Source organism: Pararge aegeria, chromosome 1 (assembly GCF_905163445.1).
Source record: "Pararge aegeria chromosome 1, ilParAegt1.1, whole genome shotgun sequence".
In the NCBI taxonomy this organism is placed as follows: Eukaryota; Metazoa; Arthropoda; class Insecta; order Lepidoptera; family Nymphalidae; genus Pararge; species Pararge aegeria.
Window position 1 is genome coordinate 4,566,850 of NC_053180.1, and position 23,294 is coordinate 4,590,143.

The 23,294-nt window shown below is 35.7% G+C and overlaps 7 protein-coding genes across 7 annotated transcripts in view; 4 read left to right on the forward strand and 3 right to left on the reverse strand.

The window, feature by feature from the left end:
- The window catches only part of LOC120626989, a 45,064-nt gene that overhangs the window by 5,187 nt on the left and 16,583 nt on the right, over positions 1-23,294 (reverse strand). The window lies entirely within an intron of this gene.
- Positions 1,863-4,469, forward strand: LOC120627039. The gene is made up of 2 exons (XM_039894880.1): positions 1,863-2,017; positions 3,228-4,469. Exons 1-2 carry the CDS (start codon positions 1,882-1,884, stop codon positions 4,115-4,117), a joined length of 1,026 nt encoding a protein of 341 aa, XP_039750814.1. The 5' UTR covers positions 1,863-1,881; the 3' UTR covers positions 4,118-4,469.
- On the reverse strand, positions 2,017-4,825 carry LOC120627021 (protein ALP1-like). The gene is made up of 2 exons (XM_039894862.1): positions 4,466-4,825; positions 2,017-3,103 (listed from the first exon to the last, which is right to left on the reverse strand). Exons 1-2 carry the CDS (start codon positions 4,789-4,791, stop codon positions 2,209-2,211), a joined length of 1,221 nt encoding a protein of 406 aa, XP_039750796.1. The 5' UTR covers positions 4,792-4,825; the 3' UTR covers positions 2,017-2,208.
- On the forward strand, positions 12,298-14,340 carry LOC120627001 (piggyBac transposable element-derived protein 4-like). Its single transcript, XM_039894842.1, has one exon. The coding sequence runs from the start codon at positions 12,497-12,499 to the stop codon at positions 14,216-14,218; it is 1,722 nt and encodes a 573-aa protein (XP_039750776.1). The 5' UTR covers positions 12,298-12,496; the 3' UTR covers positions 14,219-14,340.
- Positions 14,946-16,102, forward strand: LOC120627608. Its single transcript, XM_039895655.1, has 2 exons — positions 14,946-15,609; positions 15,789-16,102. Exons 1-2 carry the CDS (start codon positions 14,946-14,948, stop codon positions 16,100-16,102), a joined length of 978 nt encoding a protein of 325 aa, XP_039751589.1.
- LOC120627047 lies at positions 20,308-22,534 on the forward strand. Its single transcript, XM_039894889.1, has 2 exons — positions 20,308-20,764; positions 21,805-22,534. The coding sequence occupies exons 1-2, from the start codon at positions 20,587-20,589 to the stop codon at positions 22,500-22,502; spliced, it is 876 nt and encodes a 291-aa protein (XP_039750823.1). The 5' UTR covers positions 20,308-20,586; the 3' UTR covers positions 22,503-22,534.
- LOC120627030 (protein ALP1-like) lies at positions 20,766-22,978 on the reverse strand. The gene is made up of 2 exons (XM_039894872.1): positions 22,592-22,978; positions 20,766-21,717 (listed from the first exon to the last, which is right to left on the reverse strand). The coding sequence occupies exons 1-2, from the start codon at positions 22,873-22,875 to the stop codon at positions 20,811-20,813; spliced, it is 1,191 nt and encodes a 396-aa protein (XP_039750806.1). The 5' UTR covers positions 22,876-22,978; the 3' UTR covers positions 20,766-20,810.

Here is a 23,294-nt window from a genome sequence, read left to right on the forward strand (position 1 = left end):
AAATAACTAACCTTCTTTTGTAAACAAAAAAATATAATTTATTTAAAAAGCAAATCAGCTAACTTCAAATATATCATTTGTTATTGAAAATAAAAATAAAGCAATAAAATAAAAAATAACTTATATAGTCGGAAAATATAAAGGAGAAGATGTTCTGATTCCACGTATTCCTATTATTCCTAGCGATTTACCATTCACATTTAAACGATTACAGTTTCCGATTCGCCTTGCTTTTGCGATGACGATTAACAAAGCTCAAGGTTAGTCGCTACAAGTTACGGGATTAAATTTATCAAGTGCATGTTTTTCACATGGCCAGCTTTATGTTGCTTGCTCAAGATTAGGAAATCCAAAATTTTTGTACATTTATACGCCAAATAAGAAAACATAAAATATTGTCTATCCGCTGGCCTTGAGATGAATTGTTAATTATGAATAATAAATAAATAATCTATATATATATATATATATACATTTAAATAATTGAATAAAATTTAATTAATAGTTATTCGTAAGTAATAATTTCGATAAACAATACAAATTTAAGTAAGATTAATTATAAGTTACAGTGTAAATAGTTTTATAAAGTAATAATGACATAATAGGTTTTGAGTAAACAACTTCACACTTCTATTAAATATAGAGTATTAAACTGAAATAGATTTTTTTTTATCAATATAACCTGTTTTTGTCTTTATTATTTATAAATAAAAATAACATAAATTAAGCTGTCATTTCAAGCTGAGAAATTATTTTAATCGATTTTTAATTAAATATAGCTACAATTTTAATCTACATTTAATCATTTATTATTCACATTTCTTATTTACAATTATCTTTTTATTTCAATTCATTTTTTTTTTAATATAAATTTAATTTTATCTTATATTTTTAGAAAGAAGTTTATTTTATGAAAAATCCCTAATTTTTTTTTTTTTAATTAAATTTTATCTTTTAAAACATTAATTACATCTAAACGCGAGTGATAATATCATTAATAATTACCATGTCCAAGCTATTGGTTGTACAGGATATTGCAATAGTTGTCTCTGTTTCGTCAACGTAATCTTAGAAAATATTTTTTTTTATTTCAAACGCACTTCATCGATTAAAAAACTAAAAGTTATCATTTTTGCTTTAGTACTCACCGATTACTTGATTGGTAATTGTATATGACCAATTATTTTCACCAAACGCATTATCAGCATAACTGCACAAATTTTCGAAAGTATACCTAACCTACCCTTTTTGCGTAAAATATTTATTGAGCAGCTGATAACTTGTATATTATCAAAATATATAAAAGGCAAAGGTCACTGACTGACCGACTGATTGACTGATCTATCAACACACAGCTCGAACCACTTGACGGATTGGGCTGAAATTTTGCACACAGATAGTTATTACAACGTAGGCGTCCGCTAGGAAAGGATTTTTTTAAATTCCATCAGGGTTAAATATGGGATGAAAGTTTGTAAAAAATTCTTCATTTATCAATTTATTTTTCAAGCTACATCAATTAAACTTTGATTTTAGGTTTTCGATTTATAATAAAGAAATACGTATTTCATAGGGGATAAAAATGTATATGAAAGTTTCTGATTTTCTAAGGCTCAACTCACACTGGCGCAGAGTCGAAGCGACGCGACGCGTCATATTTCTCCGCCTAAAGCATATTCACCTTTATTGTTCTACTATTTAAGTACAAATTTGTGCTATGTAAATATGGAAGCGCGCGTCGACGCGCGTTGACGCGCGCATTCGCGCTCCGACGCTCGGCTGGAGTCGAGCGGATTCGCGAGTCGCCGCGCGTACTCAGGCGCAGTGACGCGTCAGACGCCGACCACAACGGACGGACGACAGTGCTGAACTACGACGACAATGGACGAAGATGAAAAATTAATTTATTTAGTACAGAAGTATGATTGTCTGTTTAACGTCAAGGCGAAAACCTACAGTGATAAAAATTGTAGGAAAAATGCCTGGCAAAAAGTAAGCGGTGAAATGCAAATTTCTGGTAAGTACTATATAATTATTATTACATTTAGGTACAGACGACAGCACGTCAAACGTAACAGTTTGACCTTGAGCTCGTATTTATTCCGTTCGTGCTAATGGCGGCTTTCGTAGTGCAAGTGTTACACTTGACGTGCTGTTGTCTGTACAAAACACACACAGTTATATTTACGTAACATTATGATCACTTCTTTAACATCGTCTGATCATTTCAGTTTGCCATGGTACTGCCCCATGCTCGGATATAAAATAAGATTTGAATGTCTCTCTGATCACCATGGCATTTGTCATAGTATGGTAATCGACTGACCGTATATCTTGTAATATACTATCACTTGGCAATTCCAAGTTTTCGAGTTCGTAATTTTCTCTTACGTAATTATGCAAACATGTGCATGCAAGAATCATAGAATCAAGATGCATTGGTTGCATTTTTATTTTTTTTTGAAAAACCTCAAATTTTTGTGTCAGAATTCCGAAAGCACTTTCTACTAAGCGCCTTGCTCGGCTTAAGCGATAATTAAAAATTTTCTTATCATGATTGTCAGACACCTGATTTCCAGGATATGGTCTCATGATGTGTTCGGACAAGGGAAATGCTTCGTCTCCTACAAAAACAAGTGGCATTTCCTCTATCATACCTGGCAACCTTTTATTAGGCGGTATACCAATCGTATTATTTTGTAATCGTTGTCCAAATTTAGAATTGTTTAATATGCCACTATCGCTGTTACGTCCATATGCTCCGATGTCAACAATAATGAATTTGTACTTTGCGTCAACAACAGCTAACAAGACAGTACTAAAATATTTTTTGTAATTGAAGTACAAACTGCCGCTATTCCAGGGAGCTCTTATATTGACGTGTTTACCGTCAATTGCCCCTATACAATTAGGAAAATTCCATATGGTTCTGAACTCCTCCTCTATTTTAGTCCATAATTCTTGTGTTGGCTTCGGCATGACAATTGGCTGTAAATGTTTCCATATTGCTGCGGAAACTTCATGTACAATTGTTAAAACAGTGCTGTATCCAACTCGATAACTTTGAGCTAAGGCTTGAAAGCTAATTGCTGTAGTCATAAATCTGTAACAATTAAAAAATACACATATAATAATACATTTTATTGAATTAAAATAAGAGTTACAATTGTTTTGTGTTACGATAATTGTTTTGTGTTCCTAAAAATTATTTTGTGTTCCTTTTTCAGAGGCAGAGTGTCAAAAGCGGTGGAAAAGAATTCGAGATTGTTACAAGAAAGCAATTAGGCTAAGACAGTTTAAGAGTGGTTCTGCTAGATCAAATGATAAGCCAATAAGATTTGAAAAAGAATTGGAGTTTTTAAAACCATACTTGCAGAACAAACCACAGACGTCTAACTTAGAGAGCTCCGAAGAAAATGACGTAAACACTGATACCGACACAAACTTGTCCGTTGCGTCGCCATCTCGACCCGAATCACAATTATCCAGTCATTCCGATACTACTCGAAAGAAGTCACAACCACTATCACAAATGTTATTCGCACAATATTTGGAAAATAAGAAAACAGAAGAAGATCCAACGGACACTTTTTTTCTCTCTATGTCCAAAACGGTTAAACGGATGCCAATACAAATGCAAGTGCTACTGAAACGACAGATATTGCTTTTAGTAACTGACGCGGAAATAAAAGTTGCTTCGAATGAAATGTGCACCTTTCAACCTGAAACAACTAATATCAACTCAACGCAAGCAAATACTTCTTCATCCATCGGCTATACAACAGAACTACGAACCGAATCAGAAAGTCTTCAGCTACAATCTAATTCCACTAACTGTATTTCTAATTCCAACACTTATAAAATGCAGCCAAATACCGGGTATTATACAACACAGCTACCAACCATTTATACTCCTTCTAACACATACTCAATGCAGTCAAAAACGTCATCCAGTAGCAACAGCATAATCCCTAATCAGTTCGAAAATAGCACTTCTTCGAGATATCGTGTGGAAGATCGTATGGAAGATCTCGACCTGCCACCTTCACCATACATACCATTGCCGATTGGGACGACGACGCGGCAACAAAGGGATGGTGATAATGACTACAGTTAATGACGTTATGTATGACTGATTTAATGCCATGATTTACGGTATAAGGGACGGTTCTCCAAAAAATTATAAATACTTATTTTTTGTCATACCTACGCCTGTACTTTCCGGAAATAATGTGATGTAGATTTTAGCTTAAAATTATGTGATAGGTAGATATGCATGGTATCAGTTTTCGAAGAACTGTCCTTGTGTACTTAATAATGCGCGTAAAATTAAAGATAAATAAATCTATGTAAATTAAAATAAATGCTTTTGACTCTTCCTAATCAATTTACATTTTTTATTTTTATTTTAATGCTTTAGAATAGAATAGAATGGAAATCTAAGCTAGCTTAAAAATGTACTTACCTCAAGCATATTGATATCCGCTCTTCAACGGAAATAGGTATTCTTAAATTTGTTTCTTGCTTTTGGATGTGAGGCCTCAAAATATTTACCAAATTTTCAAACTTATCTAAACCCATTTTATAATAATCATAAAAATATCTTGGGTCCAGACTTAAATCATTACTACAGAGTGTTCTGAATTCGCCAAGTATATGTCTTTTCTTCCATAACTCGTGAACCCAAAATTTTCGTTTTATTTTTCTATCCTCAGCTGCTGATGTAAATTCACTTTCTTCCTCTTCAGCTTCTGATATTAGAGCAATCATGATAAGATCGATATCAACCATTATAATACTGTCGAGCGAGCACCATTCACGAATGTTCGAAAGTCTCTGAACTGGTTCCGTCACTACGCGCCGTCGCGCACAATCGCGCGTCGCCTCGCGAAGACGCGCGTCGCCTCGCGAAGGCGCGCGTCACCGTGCAAAACATGACGCGTCGCGTCGCTTCGACTCTGCGCCAGTGTGAGTTGAGCCTAAGTAATTTCCGTTCATATTTTTCTATAAGCAGCAAGACCTTTTTTTAACCCTTTGTAGTAAATTTAACAAATCAAAAATAAAACTTAACGTGTGCGAAGCCGCGGGCAAAAGCTAGTTAATTTATAAATTCAATAAAATAGTATAGTAACTCTTTAAATTTTCTCTATTCATTCATAGTACCTACTTGATTATTGATAATATCATAGACTTTTAAAACCAGTTTTTTTTATATTTTTACAGGATTTCATCATGCCCAGAACGTATAAACCTATTATACGTTCTGGGCTGCTATTTCACGGGGGTAACAAAGAACCTAATTATCAGAAAGAAAAAAAAACCATAAAAGTTACAGAGCGCTGCGCAGTACCGCACGTGACAAAAATGTGCACGTTCTAGCACTCGTTCGTCGGTTCGCCATGTTGCAAGCGGGCGGTGAGGGAGGGGGAGGGGGTTGCCCGCGCCCGCGCCGCCGCCTCCGCTTGCTTCGCGTGCCTTGTAGTGTAGTAGCAGTGTTTGAGCTTGAGTGGACGAACGCGTTTCGATTGTTTCGCATTACATAAGGTTGGATTGCCTAAGATCGGATGGGACATAAGAACGGATGCATAGAATTTACCGCAAATGAAGCGAAATTTGTCACGGGTAGCAACGAAGTTTGGTCCGTCATTTTATTCGGTCTCTCCCCTCAGACCGCGAAAGACGTTGCTATAGGTCAGACGTGTGCGCTGGAGTTTGGAAAAAAATTTAATGGTTACTTACAGATTGCCAAATGCCTACAAAGTATCGAAGACACACGCTTCGAGCGACTACCTATACCATTGATTTTCAAAGTGGGGGGCGCGCCCCACTAGGGTGGCGCGATGACATTTAAGGGGGGGCGCCCGTGCCGCACACCGCACTTGCACCGCCCGCGCTTTAGTATCGTTTGCATACGCGCCTAGTGATCACGTGTACTTTTGTTGCAAAAATAAACACGCGATCTGTTGTTTTGTGTTTATATAGTGACCGGTTATTTCTTTTATTTAACCATGAGTTCGGCAAAAAAACGCAAATAAAATGACGATTACATTAAATACGGTTTTACTGCTATACAAAAAAATGGTATCGACCAGCCGCAATGTGTTATTTGTTATGAAGTGTTGAGTAATGATGCTATGAGACCTACGCGTCTGGAACGACATATGACAACGAAACACAGCGCGTTAAAGGACAAGCCGAAGGAGTTTTTTGCTACAAAATCTGCAAGTTTAAAACGCATGAAATTGGATAGTGCTGGATCCTTTTCTCAGTCATCTGAGAAAGTACTTGAAGCTTCGTTTGAATTGTCGCTACTCATCGCAAAGGCCAAAAAAAGCCACAGTGTCGGAGAAACTCTCATCAAACCCTGCTTGTTGAAAGCAGCTGATATTGTACTGGGATCAGAAAGTAAACAAAAACTTTCACAAATATCTCTTTCTGACAACACTGTCAAACGTCGCATTGATGATATGGCTGAAGATATTAAAAATCAAGTAGTGGAGGCCGTGAAAGCGTCAACTTTTTTTGCAATACAGTTGGACGAGAGTACGGATGTTGCACAATGTTGTCAACTGATAGTTTTCGTGCGATACACAAAAAACGAAACAATTAAAGATGAGTTGTTGTTTTCTAAAGAGTTAACGACAACTTCGAAAGCGAGTGATATAATGACAGCAATCTCAGAATTCTTTGACAGACATGAATTGTCATGGACAAAGTTGATAGGCGTATGCACAGACGGCGCTCCGGCAATGCTTGGATCTCGCTCAGGATTCGTACAGTTAGTCAGAGAAAAAAATCCGAACGTAATTACCATTCACTGTTTTATACACCGTCAAGCCCTGGCGGCTAAGACACTTTCAAACGAACTCTACGATATATTAAAACTATGCATCAAAATTGTAAATTATGTTAAAAAGAGTGCATTAAATACGCGGCTTTTTAAGGCCCTTTGTGAAGATTTGGGCACAGAACACAAGACACTATTATTTCATACCGAAGTGCGTTGGCGCTCGAAAGGTAATATGTGACGATACATTTCATAACGAACCAAGTCCACTTTTACCGGCTTATAAGATTTTTTTATTTTTTGAAAGATCTATAAATTTTATACATTTTGTGTTTTACCAAATTGACTCAAGTCCAGCGATTTTAGAACAAAATTAGTCTTAAAAGTAGCAGATTTTTTCAAAACGAACCAAGTCCGCGTGCTTTGTGACATCAAAACAAACCAAATCCATTTTGACCAATCACAGCTTAATATGATTCTAAGATGGCCGTCAGTTGCTCGCGGAGTGTTGACTAGTGATCTGTGTGTCTCTCATAAATTTTGTTTTTAACACCAATTTTTTGATATAAGCTATGGAAGGAATACCAATAGTGCCTCCAGAAAAGTCTAGGAAAAGACTGTTTCCAAAATCTAAGCAGAAACGTGAGAAATTGAAGGAAAAACTGTAAGTGTTTGTTAAAGTGAATAGCTCTTCATAGGTTGGTTCATGCCGGTCGTCCAGGGCCGCATTCGTAGTTGAATGTTACAATGTAATATCTTGTAAGCACTCATTTTTGGTCTCATTTTTGAATTTTTAGTGCACTTATTGTTTGTTCAACATTAATTTACGACATTTATGTTGAAAACTAGTAAAGCACGAATGATGATGCCCGCGACTTCATCCGCGGTAATTAAAGTTTTTAATTTCTACGGGAACTCTTTAATTTTCTGGAGTAAAATGTAATCTATGTGCTAGTCCTGGGCATACGCTGTAGGTATATATTCCAAATTTCAGCCAAATGGAATTATTCATCAACCACCTCACAAACTTTCAAAAAAAAATTCAAAATCATTTACTTCACGTAGGCTAGCTTGTGGCTCTTATGACATGTCAGGAATCTACCACCGGTTCGGAATGCTGATTCTGCTGCGAAGAGCCGGAGAGAAACTCAGCAGTTGCTCTTTCCAAAACAAAATTGTTACAAAAAGCATTTATTTCGCATTTATAATTGTATAGGATTAGTTTATTATTTGACATTACTAATTTATGAGTTTTTGTTCAAAATTTTTTTTAAGGATTAGTATTGTTTAGACTTATTTATTATTGAAGTGCCGTGTGGTGACGGCAGATTAGAATACAGTTGTCACCACCCCTCCTCTTCCCGCGCGTGTCGTACGAGGCGACTAAGGGAATATAACGGAGAACGGGCAGCAGCGTCCTCTGTGCTACTACTGCCATCTACTGCGATCACCAACGTGGTGATTATGGGCAAATCCTCCCGTTGTTGGGAGAGGCCTTTAGTCCAGCAGTGGACTATTATAGGCTGTTAATGATGATGATGATGATTATTGAATTATTATTGCCTTAAATAGTATTTAATTTGATATTTTTATTTTTAGGTATTCAGCTCCAGGTCTTCCAGTAAAACCCACTTGTGATCACGGCCATAAGAATATCTTCTACAAATGTAATGAACTGTCTTCAAATGATATTTTTCATTTTCATCAAAATTTTTATTTCACTAAAAACAAAATAGATCAAGATAATTTCCTATTAAATTATTGCAAAACTACACGCACAGCTAGAAAAAGGCCACGAGACCAGAGTCGAAGTGCTAAACTGATGACTGTGAAATATTATACAAGAAAACATAAAACTGGCGAAGTAGTAAATGTTTGCAAACGAGCTTTTTTACAGATTCTTCGAATTAGACCCACGCGTTTAAAGGGAGTTTTAAAAAGACACCATGAATCTGGCTTAATAGCTCACGAAAGACGAGGAGGAGATCGAAAAAGCTTCGAATACAGATCTCGATTAGAAGCTGTACAAAAGTTCATTCAAAGATTAAAACCCCTGGAAGTGCATTATTCAAGAGGAAAGGACAGAAATCGTGTATACTTAGATCCCACTTTGAGTATAGCAAGGATGTTCCGACTAAAGAATGATCAAGCAGGACCTGGTATGTCGGTAACTCATTCCTTTTTTAGAAAAGTTTTTACACGATATTTTAATATTGGATTTGGTACGCCGCGTCAAGACGTGTGCTCTACCTGTATTCAAATAACTGAACAAATAAAACACGAAAAATCTGTTGCAGAAAAACAGAAACTTATGACCAATTTACGAATCCACAAATTAAGAGCGAAAGCTTTTTTCCTGAAACTGCGCGAAGAAAATGACGATCTCCTGACTTTAAGTTTTGATTGTCAAAAGAATTTGCCCCTGCCAAAAGTAGCGGATCAAGCCGCCTACTATTCAAGACAATTATACTTGTATAATTTCACAGCTGTCATAGGCTCTTCTCACTCGGTCTTACAGAAAAGTAATGTGAGGTCTTATTTGTGGACAGAGGACATTAGTGCAAAGTCGTCGAATGAAATCAGCAGTGCGGTGTATCACTGCCTAAATTCTTTTGACCTTCACAACATAAAAACCGTTCGGTTGATGGCCGACGGCTGTGGAGGTCAAAATAAAAATTCAATAATGATAGGAATGGTCAGTAAATGGTTCTCGGAGGCGCCAGCTACGTTAAAGCGAGTTGAAATCATTTTTCCAGTCACGGGTCACTCATTTTTACCCGCTGACCGCGTATTTGCACTCACCGAAAAAAGGGTGCGGAAAATAGAAACAATAGTAAAACCAGAAGAGTATGAGAATATCATAAGCGAACATGCTGAAATTTTCAAGTTAGGTACAGAAGTACCTATATACGATTTTAGATCTGCTGTGAAAGAAACTCTCAAAGATGTAAGCCGGTGGCACTTTCAGATAACTAAAGTTAAACGAGTTGTCTTGAAAAGAGGCAAGACTACAAGACGCATCTTAGCCCGCGGCGAACTTTCATATCAAAATGATACTGGAGTTGCCAAATGCTTGTTACGTCCTACCCGTAATTTCACTCATCTAGTTCCAGATCAATTGAGTGTTGGAGTGAAGGTGACCGAAGCTAAACTTAATGATGTGAAAAAATTATTAATCAAACATTTTGGACAGAAATGGTTGCAGTTAGACTACTTGAGCTTCTACAGGAACATTTTTGAAAGGGACTCTAACGTGGAAACACGTGAAGACGACGCATGTTGTGAACAAGAAATGGAAGAAATACTAGACTTCGTGTAACAAAATACTTTTCGTTTTTTACGTTCTTTCGATTCAGGTGTGAAGCAAAAATAATTCTGAAATTATAAAAAACTCGAGGCATCTAAATTATCGTGAAAATAATTTTGATGTGTCAGAGTCAGACTGATTTTGCTGTTTTATTAATTGCTTGTAACTTTTAAAAATCTTCATTTTGTTGTTTGTATACGATTCAAGTTGATAAGTTTATGAATCTGATTAAGTTTAAAGACTTTATTTATTCAGTAATTTTTTTTAAACTATCATGAGAATGATGATTTTTTTGCGATACTATTCAAATATTTAGTTAGATACATAAATCTTATAATAGTACATTATGGTACAAGTGTGAAATCTTGGTGATTGCCGCTGAGGCGCTATTGAGGCCCGAGCCGTTAGGTTAGATAGCCGAGGACGGTAATCATCAATACACACGTGTATCATACGACGTTTTTCAACACACTTGTGAAGAAAATAATACTAAAAAATAATTTTTCCTTGGACATTTCAGGTAGTAATTTTTTACTACTAAGCTACATTAAATAAAAAATAAAAAAAATTTTTGAAAAAAAAAAATTCCAAAAATATTTTTGGATAAAAATTATAAAAAAATATTTAAAAAAAAAATTCCCAAAAAAAAATATTTTTGAAGAAATTTTTTGAAAAATTTTATGAAAAAAAACAAAAAATAAAACAAAAATTAAAAATGAAAAATTTTTTGAAAACAATATTTGAAAAAAATTTAATTTTCAAAGATCATGGAATTCCGCAAAGTAACCTTGATTCTATTCAATATTTTTTTTTAAGAATAAAGCAACTCAACCAATATAAACTATAACTCACATGTGAATAATAGTAATGGAAAAGTCACGGTTTGAATAATAGGTGTCTTTATGTGCCTAACTGCGGTGAACCTAGAGCCACTTTATGAGCAAGTGTGTTGAAAAACATAACGTGTTATTGAGTTAAAGTTTATAATGTGTTATTGAATTAAATTTTTTATTTGCTTAATATGTATAACTTTTTTTTATAAAGGCACAATTCATTTGCCACTTCCACTGGTTCGGAATTTAGATTCTACTGTAAAGAACTGGCAAGAATTTTAATACTATTCAAATAAGTATTTGCATAATTTATTTAGTTATTTTTTTAAGTTTCAGTTTTCTAATAAGTTTACGAGTCCGATTCTTTAGGTTTGTATAAGTAAAACTTTATTTTTCATAAAAACTTACAAAATCGTATAAAGCTTGTTATTTAGCCTGAATCCGTCCCATCAATATGCGATTAAACAAAATGCACTAAGTCCCGATGTTAATTTCAGCAGACTAAACTAAGTCCAATGGACTTGGCTCTTTTTGATATTCATTATCTAAGTCCATTAAAAAAATGTGAATTTTGTTCCAATTTATCGAATTTACGTAATAACATTATTAGGATAAGATATTCCAATGACATAAATAGATATTAAAAACTACTTTTTTCCCATTATAAAGTAGTTTTAACTGGATAATGAAAAAAAAAACTTCTCTACCAATGAAACTATATGGACATGGTTCATTATGAAATGTAACGTCACATATGTTGGCAAGATTATTTGAACTTCGAGATGAAGTCATTCAGTTTTTAGAAATTCAAAAACAAAGTGAGGTGGAATTCAGAAAACCATGGGTTCAAGTAGTATTTGCTTATCTATCAGATGTGTTTGATTCAATGAACTCATTGAACTTGAAATTACAAGGTGGAGATTCGAACATAATATATCATCGGGATGCCATCACGACATACATTGAGAAGTTGCAACTCTGGAAACGCAAAATTTTGGCATGCAATTATTCCTGCTTTCCTAAATTATTTTTGATCATAGAAGAAGTGCGCTTTAACACGTTCAACGCCGTGTCGGACAATACTGGGCGACACTCGACTTTCTCCGCTAGCCATACAAAAAAGTTGTCATATGTCAAAAAATCCTTTTTTGTTTTATTAGTGCATATGAATAGTGAAACGTTTTAAACTATTACAGTATTAAGGAGACTGATTAAAACAGTTTAATAACGACAATAGCTCATGTCGCCCATCATTGTCCCCGATGGCCCCCTGCGGATGGTCATCTGCATTTCATACGGAGCGCGCCGCGCGGGTCACGTTGTCGCCCATTCTACCTACGCTGCGCCGCCGCGCCGCTTGCTGGCCGAGAAGTACTCCGCCCGCACTACCCTTCCGTCCCGCTCCCACCACTCAGCCGTACGCGCAATTCGCTATCCTCCCGCTCCCCTTTAGTGCTTCGCAAGCATTTCGCAGGACGATACGTTACCCGCTCTAGGTTAGAGCTGTGTTTTTCCCGCCAACCCGTAATACCTACGCATCAAAGAAATTCGCTAATTACTTGCATTATAATGGCTGACTTTGACGATGATGGTTTTGAAATCACAGAGGACATTTTGACACAACTTAATGATATCGAAATATCATTGCTAAACAATAGTTTTCAACTGAGTTCAGAGGATGAAGATGACTATCAAATATTACCCACAAAAAAAAAGAGGCGTCGTATAATTCAATCGGATAGTGAGATCAGCGAAAATGAGGCAGTTGGTCCAGATACTTCAGGAAGTACACCATCAACGAATGTTTGGACTGAACCAAAAGGTAACCAACGCAAGATTATTCCTTTCACCGAAATTTCGGGTGCTCCGTTGCACGTCAAATTATCAATGTCTAATAAGTCACCCGTAGATTTTTATTCGCTGTTTCTAACCGACGATATACTTCAACAAATAGTGAATCACACTAACTGCTATGCTATTGCTAAAATAACGAATATGCCTGAAGCTACTCCCAGTGCACGTATTAGAAAGTGGCATCCTACCAACTTGACAGAGATGAAGCAATTTTTTGGCTTGATTTTATTTATGGGTTTGGTGAAGCTTGTCAAATTGGCGGATTATTGGTCAAAAGACAAAATAACCGGGCACCCGTTTTCGAGAACTGTGATGTCTCGCAACCGTTTTGAATTGCTTTTGCAAATGCTTCATTTTTCTGACAATGACGACCATAACAAAGAAGATCGATTGCATCGAGTTCGCCAGCTAATCGAAAATCTAAACTCTAATTTTAAAAAAAATTATACACCTACTGAAGACATCTGTATCGATGAAAGCATGGTGCCATTCCGTGGAAGGATAATATTTCGTCAATATAATAAACAAAAGCGTCATAAGTATGGCATAAAGGAGTTTAAACTATGCACAATTCCGGGGTATACCTATAAAGTAAGCATTTACGCAGGTAAAAATGACGAGACTAATAATACACCGACAAATGTTGTTATGTCTTTGTGCGGAGATTTGTTGAATAAAGGACATACTCTTTATACGGACAACTGGTATACAAGCGTAGATTTGGCACGACAGCTAATAGACCAAGAAACGCACCTGGTAGGCACCATTCGCAAAAATAGAAGAAAGTTGCCTAAAGATGTTGTTACAGCTAAACTCAGAAAAGGCGAGTTTGCTGCAGCCGAGAGCTTTGATGGCATAACCATGATGAAATGGAAGGACAAGCGTGACGTATATGTGCTATCCACGAAGCATTCAATACAATTTCACGATGTTAATAAACGTGACAAAATTGTTTCAAAACCAAAAATTGTTGTGGACTATAATAAAGTAAAAGGGGCAGTTGATTTGGCTGATCAATTGGCTGCTTATTCAACACCTTTGAGAAAATCTCTTAAGTGGCACAAGAAGCTTGCCATTAATTTATTGCTCAATACTTCATTGGTCAACGCCTATATTTTGTATCAAAAAGTTACAAATAAAAAGATCCCTATAAGTAACTTTAGAAAAAGTATTGTGGAATCTTTTTGTATGCAAACAAATATAAAAGAAATTCAGGATGAAAGACCTAAGAGGTTGAAACACAAACTGGTGAAGAAAGAAGGGAAGAGTTCAATTGTTAGGAGATCATGCTCTCAGTGTTATAAGAACATTGTACAGAGTCAAGGAAGAAAACAGGCTAAAAACAAAGTAAAAAAAGTTCAAACGTTTTGTGACGATTGTCCAAACAAACCATTTTTGTGTTTGGATTGCTTTAATAAAGCCCATCGTTTCGCTTAAAATATTGAAAGCAATTCATTTTTTTTTACTTTTTAATAATGTATCTCTACTATAAATTTTAGTAATATTTTATGAATGTGATTTAAAACAAGAATGGTCTCAGAACGATCTCATATTTTTTAGTTAGTTAATAGTCTTAAGATATTTTATATAATTTTAAATAAAAGCTCAATTTAATTGGTTATTCCTGTATTACGTAATTTACCAACCCTATAGGTATTCCATTTCAATAATTTATTAATCATAATACATCCAGTAAACAATTTGTTGGACTACACTAGAGTTGGAAAAAAATCTATGTAGAAAGTGGCAAAAATTTTCAATAAGAAATTAAAATCTTTGAGTGCTGCGATATCCACATTGTTCTGTGGAGCCGCGCGGGTCATGCTATATACAAAACATCATAAAACTAATGCCCGGCGGCTCAAAGGAGAAGTTTGAAAATAGCTCTGACCGTCGGACAGCATTGTCCCCCACGGCCCGAACGAGACATACAAGTGCCGGTCAACATTGTCTGACATGGCCTGTTTAGAAAGATTTGCATTTATTACTTGGCGTTTAACGTGTTAAGGAAGTTTTGGATGAAACTGATACCACGAATAAAATATCAAACCATTTGCAGCAGCTCACTGACGAATTTCAGCGTTATTTTCCGAACTCATGCGATAATAACATTTATCGATTGGCGACCGATCCTTTTCACGTCGATATAGACGCGTTGCCAGATATGTTCCAAGAACAGGCTTTGGAAATTAAAAATGATTCTGCTGCCAAATATGATTTTGAGAAAATGGATAAGGCACTATTTTGGGTAAAATATCTCAAAGTTTATCCCAGCATAGCAGAGGAAGCACTAAAATTGTTTTTACCTTTTTCGAGCACATATTTGTGCGAAAAAGCGTTTTCGACAGTGGTAGTAATTAAAACAAAATACAGAAGCAAATTAGATATTGCAATTACTGAATATCTGCGCACACTTGACAAATGGGGTTGGGGTTTATCAAAAGAGGAAGTATTAGATTTAGTAGCGGCTTTTGTACAAAAAAACAATTTAAAAACACCGTTTAAAGAAAACAGACCAGGCACCAAGTGGTTCGTGTCTTTTAGGGAGCGACATAAACTATCTGTAAAGAAACCCCAAGCAGTAGAAGCTGTGCGAAAACGAATGACAGATCCATTTGTCATTGATGAATATTTTACTCTCTTGAAAGAAATACTCACAAAGTACAAAATTAACGATCCGCGAAAAATATGGAATCTAGACGAAACATCTGTTTCTCTAGATCCAATGAAGACTAAAGTTGTTGGTGCCATTGGTCAGCCATGTACCAGAACAACTGCTGGTACAGGCAAAGAAAATATTACCGTCCTAACCAAAGTTAACGCGGCAGGTGACAAAATAAACCCTTTAATGTATTTAAAGGAAAACATGTCTACGAGGAATGGATGTTAGAGGATAAAGGGACATACGACTTTGAGCTTGCTTATGCTGCGAGTAAGCGTGGGTGGATGGAGACGGAGATTTTTTTTAACTACATGTTAAATCACGTAATACCGAGTTTGGGTACAGAGAGACCCCAGTTGATGGTGTACGATGGCCACGTAACTCATGTCGACGAGAGAGTGGTAGCTTTGGCAGCAGAAAATGGTCTGATTATATTAAAACTACCTGCACATACGTCTCATCTACTCCAGCCATTGGATTTAGCAGTATTTAAATCCTTTAAAAGTATATGGGACGTACAGCTTGTTACTTGGCAGAGGGAGAATATTGGTATCAAAGTACGTAAGCAAGCCTTTGCTCGCAAGTTTGCGGAAGCATGGCACAAGACAAAGCCCGAAGTTATAAGAAACGGCTTCAAAAAGGGAGGGATCTACTCCTAAAATCCGACTGTCATTCCTAAAGAAAAATTTGATCCTGCAGCTTTAAAAAGATGGCAAAAACACAAACTTCAAAATACTCCAAGGAAATAAATATCAAGACTCTTTCACAACTTTGCACGAATGTCATAAACAAAGTTATACACATTGACTTATCTATGTCCACCGGGGATGAAAATCCTGAACTAACGAAACCAAATGAAGCAATAAGTTTTGAAGAACTTCTACTGGCCAAAATTAAACAACACCCTCAAAGTAAAACTGCTACTAAATTAACTCGCGTAGCCAGTGGAGCAGAAGTCATCACACGTACGTATTTAGAAAAAAAGAAAGAGACAGAACAAAAATTATCTCTAGAAAACGCACAGTCTTCTTCCAAAACAACTGATGATGTTGTTTACTTGACAAATATTACAAAAAATGACTGTCAATTACGACCATTTACGGCAAAAGATGTAAATGATCTACCTCCTTGTTTACAGAAGCAAAAACCACATTCTCCAAAAGTTAAAATAATTTCCAATATAGTAATTAAAAAACGAAATACCGAAGAAGTAGAAAAAGTGTTCAATACTAGAAACCAAAAATATTACAAAACTGATAAACTAGCGGAAAAAGAAAATACTTTTTTAAATAGTAACACCCAACTTAAAAAAAGACATCAAAACAGTTAAAAACAAACATTTAATAAGGTTTTGAATACCAGGATCGAACCACACAAAAACGCACAACCAAATCATAAGGTTTACGATTCCACGAAAATTTACAAGGAGGCCAAACCAGGACCATCGGGACTGTGCAAAGCCAGATATAGACGACGTTCTTCTACAACTACTAGTGTTTCTGGTTCCATCAGCAGCTATAGCGATTCAGATGTAATGGATATAGAATCAGATAATACTACTTCTGTCAATTCTTTACAGGCAAAAGATTTCACACCTGATGCAGACCAATTTAATGAAGAATTTCAAGCCCCCACATATTATTCTGGGGATGACGTCTTAGTAAGATATCATACTAGACAAAAATGGACGTACTACGTGGGACAAATTGAAAATGTTTAACTAATAGACGAGAAACTCTTTTACTCAATAAGATTTTACAAAACAATTAAAAAACCAACACTATCATTTAGAATGACAAAGAAAATTGATCGCGATGATGTTCCCGCGATATTGATAGTAAAAAAAGTAGTTTTAACACAAAACCCTGTAACATCAAACTTCTTTTTTGTGGATTCTGATGAGAATTCAATTTACTTTTAAGTTTCAATTATTAACCTACTATCTAGTCGATAAAACCAAACCGGTTGCAAAGATTTTCTTTTAAATTATTTTACAGTAGATAATACCTGTGACTTTGTCCATGTGGATTTAGGTTTTTTAATTTCCGTGGGAACTCTTTGATTTTCCGGACAACTATCTCAGTAACAAAATTTCGTTAAAATCGGCTAAGCAGATGGACCGTGTAAAGCTAGCAGACAGATAGATAGACACTTTCGCACTTATAATAAATTATACTTTGGATTGGTACGAATCGTAGGAAACCCACCAATCGTACCAATCGTAGGTAGGTATAGGTTTAATTTTTGGTTACCTATTTGAATCAGTTTTCAAAGAATAGTTAAAAGTTCATTTTTAATCAAAGGAATTTTTAAATCTGTATAATAATATAATAAGCACCCCGATTGTCTAAAAATTGCCGATCAAAATCGTCAAAAGTTCGTCAAGTAAAATAAACCATAACATCATTGATTTAGAGCTCAATTTCTTGTATGCATTCTTATACGTTTAGGTATGTACTAAAGCTCCATAACGCTCCATGGTAAAATTGGTTGTACTGAATTTGTGATTTCAAAATTAATACAGTCAAGGAATATTTTACTTTGACACTAATTCCATCAAATGAATACGATTTTGATCGGCAATTTTTACACAATCGGGGGGGCAGTTTCCAAAATAATAAATAGATGATGTTTAAATTGAGTGAACTTTATATAAAATTTTTTCATCAGATGGCCTTTCCCGACGTGGTAGTGAAATCCGTCTATTTCGCCATTTTTTTTAAACTAATGTTTTTTTATTAACGGTTTACGTTTAGGTAAAGTCAGATTTGTTTAACAGTGCAGGTAGCAAAACGAGGCGCGCCACGAGAAGATTCTTTACTCTAGACTAACTTTTGTTACAACGTGAGATCAGCCTTAAACCCTCTTGTAACCCCTTCCTACTTGCCTAAAAAATATTTTTTACTTGTGTAGGCGCCTATTGCTTCACGACATCATTTAAATTGAACCATTTTTTGCACCTGAATTTCCTTTCAGTGATGAAAATATAACTGTAAGTCAAACGGTATTCTTGTATTGTAAGTATTCCAATACAAGAATAAAAAAATATTTTGCAATACGGTCCTCACCGTACTCCCTAGAAGTCCGAACTTAGGCGACTCAACCTTACCTACCTACTTAGAAAACAAAATACCTAATTCTAATCTGTGTTTGAAGGTAAGTACCATATCAGTTATATTTTATTACTATTTATCGGGCTCTAAACCACGTACTTTTGTTTTACGTATGTGTATGTTTTGTGACAATGATGCTGGTACGTAGGCACGTACGAATGGTACGTGGTATCAAACCTGACAAATAGTAATATTATTGTATTTTGTTTAAATTGATACTAGTAATAGTTTGTTAATGTACTTATCTATTATCTGTAACATTTTTTATGATTGATTTAGTTGTCATGGCTTCCTACATCCGGAAAAAAGCGCTCATATAAAGAAGCATTTTTACAATGGGGTTTTACGAATATTGTGGACAGAAATATGGAAAAGCCTCAGTGTGTTTTATGTAATAAAGTGCTCAATCCAGAGAGCATGAAACCGAGCAAATTATAAGAACATTTCGAGAAAGTTCACAAAGAGTTTGTAGTACTGCTCAAATACGGAACAAAACGAAATCACGTTTAAAAACTCTGTGATTCAACATTTATCTGCAATAATAGATCGAACTCTTGGATATTAAGACGTTTTTAATATTAAGTTTTCTACTGTTGATGATATTATTCGAGACGAAGATGTGGCGGCAAAAGTGGTATTTCTTGGATTACGCGAGAATAGTACTTTGAAAGTAGAATTTCAGAATTATGATCTCAGCACATTTTGGATCAAAACAGGTGCCGAGTATCCTGTTTTATCTAACAGAGCTTTAAAAATGGCACCACCTACAGGTGTGAGAGTGGGTTTTCTACTTTAGTAACACTGAAAACAAAGGCCAGAAATCGTCTCAATGTGGAACATGACTTGAGATGCGCTTTAAGTGAAACTAAAGCTAACAAAAAAAAACTTGTTAATGCAAAACAATACCAACCTTCAGACTGAGCCAACATTCACTAGTTTTTTATGTTAGGATTCGTTTTTATTATGGTAGGAGTAGTCACTACTATAGTCGGAAAAATGTAATAGGCCCGTTTTGACATTTGTGCAAGACCATAGAATGTAACTTTGAACGAAACTGAAAGAAACAAAAAAATAAAAATCAATTACATAAAGTGTTTTAAAAAATACGTAAATTTTTTTGGGACGATAAATAATATGAAAGAATATATCGCGAGTATTCTTTTTGCGCTTACTTCATAGTAGCATGCAATTTATAATTGTTGCGAAACGTTCCGAAAACAGTTACGTTCTCAGTCTTTTTTTTTTTATACTAGAGCTGTAACCATTTTTTTACTGAATATCGAAATTAAATATTGTGTAGTTATCTTTACTGCAAAGAATGAGCTTGGTTCTCAAAATGGGTTCTAAATAATGAGTCTGAGTTGATGTATCTGACCAAGCGGCACATGACTGAAGCGTCCCCGCGCGCACTGCGCAGTTTTTCGTTCCTCATCTTGTAAAGTTGACTGTGCGCTCGTTTAAGTTTGATATATATTGTTTACTATTACGTTAACTATGGCTCTTCTATTTTGGACATTAATTTAAACATAGTGATTTGACTCGATTTTTGTGTTTGTTGTTATAAAGTACTAACTCTGTTTCAACATGTTGAAAAGTGGACGTATAATCAACAGCCAGTCACGCGTATTGGTTGTGAAGTTAAAGGAATACTTTGAACGAACGAACACTTTACAATACATAATAATATCAATCAAGTACTGATACAAACTTGAATTGATTTATCGTGAGTATCGAGTACAGAGTCTTAGGCCGGGTTCCCACTATGCCGGACCGGCAGATCTCCCGGTCCGGTAAAATTGCCGGAAGGCCTAGTGGCGGTACAAATTGTATGAAGCTATTCACATGATCCCGAGTCTGGCTTTTTCGCCGAGCCCGGCATTTTTACCGAGCGTTTTGTCACTACAAAATGCCGGCAAAATCACCGGACCGGAATAATGTGAACCAGTTCGACCCGCGTTCCCCGCCCCGCCCCGCCCGTTCTCCCCGCACTTCATTCGGCTCGCATTTTCTGAGTAAAGTAGACGTGTAGCATGAGCGACATACAAATAGAAACTTTAATTACGCTTGTCCAAGAGAGACCTGTTCTGTGGGACAAGACCGAAGATGTCTATAAAGACAAAAACTTAAAGTTAGCAGCATGGCGTGAAGTATGTTTAATACTGAAACCAAACTTCGATGAACTGGAAGAAAAAGAAAGAAAACAGTACGGTGAGTTTTTTAAATATTTTTATTGATAAAAATGCATTCACAAATTTTAATTTATAGCTGCTGCCTGCCACGGAACGGAACCAATATCCGAAACAAAATAATTAGTAAATGCTGTTCGTATAGCATTGGCATTAGGGCCACCTCGAGTCGACCCATTTCGATCCACGGGTCTCGTTTCTTGTTCTTGTCCATTTTCTATATTTTGGTAACTTTCAAAATTTATACCGTCTTTTTCTCTAACAAAATTATGTAAGACTGTACAAGCTTTAATTACTTTAATTGCTGTGTCTACGTTCAGATCTATAGGCCGATGGAGTATTCGCCACTTATTTGCTAGAATACCAAAAGCGCACTCAACGTACCTTCGTGCTCGACTTAATCTATAGTTAAAAATCTTTTTATCATTATTCAAATGTGTACCTCCATATGGACGTAGGAGATTAGGTGTTAAAGCAAAGCCTTCATCGCCAACTAGTATAAACGGTAATTCCTCGTGCATGTTTGTATGAAGTGGTCGAGGCTTTGGTACATTTAAAGTACCATCATTGATTTTTTTCCAAAATATACTATCCTTTAATATAGTGGAATCGCATTCCTTGCCATACGAGCCCACACTGATAAAAATAAATCGGTACTCTGAATCGACAATTGCCATTAATACAAAAGAATAATATTCCTTGTAATTAAAGAACATAGAACCACTCTTGGCTGGCTTCAAAATTCTAATATGTTTGCCATCTACTGCTCCAATACAGTGAGGAAAGTTGGCTTTTCTTTCGAATCTTAAAGCGATGTCCTCCCATTCTCTCTCAGTATCAGGCAGCTTAAGAAAATCTGTCTGTAGGCTTTCCCAAATGACGTTGCTCATTTCTTTTATTATTTTACTTATTGTCGAAACGCCTACTCTGTATGAGTAATGTATTTCTTTGAATGAACATCCTGAAGCTAAATATCTGAAAAAAGTATATTTTGTTACTACATATTACATTATATGTCACCAATAAATAAATTCAATTCTGATATTTTTTTATTTATTTCAGGAAAACTGGTTTCAACTAAATGGAATAATATACGAGATTCATGGCTTAAGACGGTGAAAAAACAAAAAGATGAGTCTAAATCTGGATCTTCGGCCAAAAAGACACGAAATTATTTATATCACGAGCAATTAATGTTTTTGAAAAAGGTCTCCGAACCTCGACCGCCTCATGAGTCGGGTTCAAAAAAAGCAAGAACCGAGACTGAAGTAGGCATGGAATCAGATTTTCGTTCATCTTTAATTAAAGATAAAAGAACAATTGATAATAAAGAAGTAAATGAGAAGATGTCAAAGTTTTTGGATTCCAGAATGAACCCAGAAAAAGAAAACCATCATCTTTCTTTTTTCAAAGGCATTATACCAGTCTTGAACACTTTAACTATCGAAGAGACTTTAGAATTTCAAGCCAGCGTCCTGACAATGTTGCAAAAAATTAAAAGTAGGAATTATGAGAGAGAGAATTACGGACATTGGCGTCATTATAATCAGATGACCGGACCAGATCAGTATACTCGCTCTGGATACTACACACATCCTAATCAACAGGCGACACCTACGCAAGATCAACACTCTGGATACTCTACAACACCTATACCATCAACTTCTTCCCAAATTCCAGTGAATCCAGTTTCGCCAACAGCATCTACTCATTCCATATACTCCCAAGAGTCAGAATATTTAGATTTTGAAGGGTTTTAAATTTGAGTACAAATAAATACTTAAGTGACTAATTTGCATTTTTAATTAATAATTATTTATTGTCAAAAGAACACACACACACACTTTACCTTAAACAAATGGCCAATCTTTGTTCTGGGCAAATACATTCTCTAAAACTTGTATTTCGTACTCTTATGCCTGGTGAAAGTCGTCCCAGTAAATCGTCAAAAGTGGTTGTTGTCATTCGAAAATAATTGAAGAACTTTGATCCGTCACTTCTAAGTTCACCCATCAATGTTTCAAATGTCCCTAGTGTAAATCTTTCCCGTAAAATAGGATGTACCCAATACTTTCTTCTTTTATTTTGCCTTCTGTACCACCACCACCACAACACAACAATTTCGTCGTCCATTGTGGGCACAGGTCCAAATTCAACTGAGGTGCTTTAAATGTGAACACTCTGTCCGGTGTCCGGTTTCCGGCAGATCTGCCGGTCCGGCATAGTGGGAACCCGGCCTTATGGTTCCATAACTAGTTACGTCGCGATGACAAATGTCAAAACGGGCCTATTATATTTTTACGACTATAGTAAATGTAACTGAGTATTATTAATCCATAGTTAATACGTATGTGTTTCGCTACCATAAACTTAATAACAATCTAAATATATTGCACCACGAAATTATCGATGTTAGGCAGTTTTTATATGAAATAGCAACACAGCTGTCAAGCAGTCGTTCTCGTCGGAGGTTGGAGCTGTGCGACTCAAAAGTGACACCAGCTGTCATTTGGTTACTTAAAAATAATCTACCGTTGAAACGAATGCGTCGC

Coding starts and splice junctions, on each gene's coding strand:
- LOC120627021 (XM_039894862.1), bottom strand. CDS start 4,791: ATGGTTGATATCGATCTTATCATGATTGCTCTAATATCAGAAGCTGAA. Junction 3,104..4,465: donor CGGATATCAATATGCTTGAG/GTAAGTACATTT, acceptor TAATTGTTACAG/ATTTATGACTACAGCAATTA.
- LOC120627001 (XM_039894842.1), top strand. CDS start 12,497: ATGGCTGACTTTGACGATGATGGTTTTGAAATCACAGAGGACATTTTG.
- LOC120627608 (XM_039895655.1), top strand. CDS start 14,946: ATGTTCCAAGAACAGGCTTTGGAAATTAAAAATGATTCTGCTGCCAAA. Junction 15,610..15,788: donor AACCAAAGTTAACGCGGCAG/GTGACAAAATAA, acceptor GTTTGGGTACAG/AGAGACCCCAGTTGATGGTG.
- LOC120627047 (XM_039894889.1), top strand. CDS start 20,587: ATGAGCGACATACAAATAGAAACTTTAATTACGCTTGTCCAAGAGAGA. Junction 20,765..21,804: donor AAAAGAAAGAAAACAGTACG/GTGAGTTTTTTA, acceptor TATTTATTTCAG/GAAAACTGGTTTCAACTAAA.
- LOC120627030 (XM_039894872.1), bottom strand. CDS start 22,875: ATGGACGACGAAATTGTTGTGTTGTGGTGGTGGTGGTACAGAAGGCAA. Junction 21,718..22,591: donor AGATTGGCCATTTGTTTAAG/GTAAAGTGTGTG, acceptor TACTTTTTTCAG/ATATTTAGCTTCAGGATGTT.
- LOC120627039 (XM_039894880.1), top strand. CDS start 1,882: ATGGACGAAGATGAAAAATTAATTTATTTAGTACAGAAGTATGATTGT. Junction 2,018..3,227: donor CGGTGAAATGCAAATTTCTG/GTAAGTACTATA, acceptor TTCCTTTTTCAG/AGGCAGAGTGTCAAAAGCGG.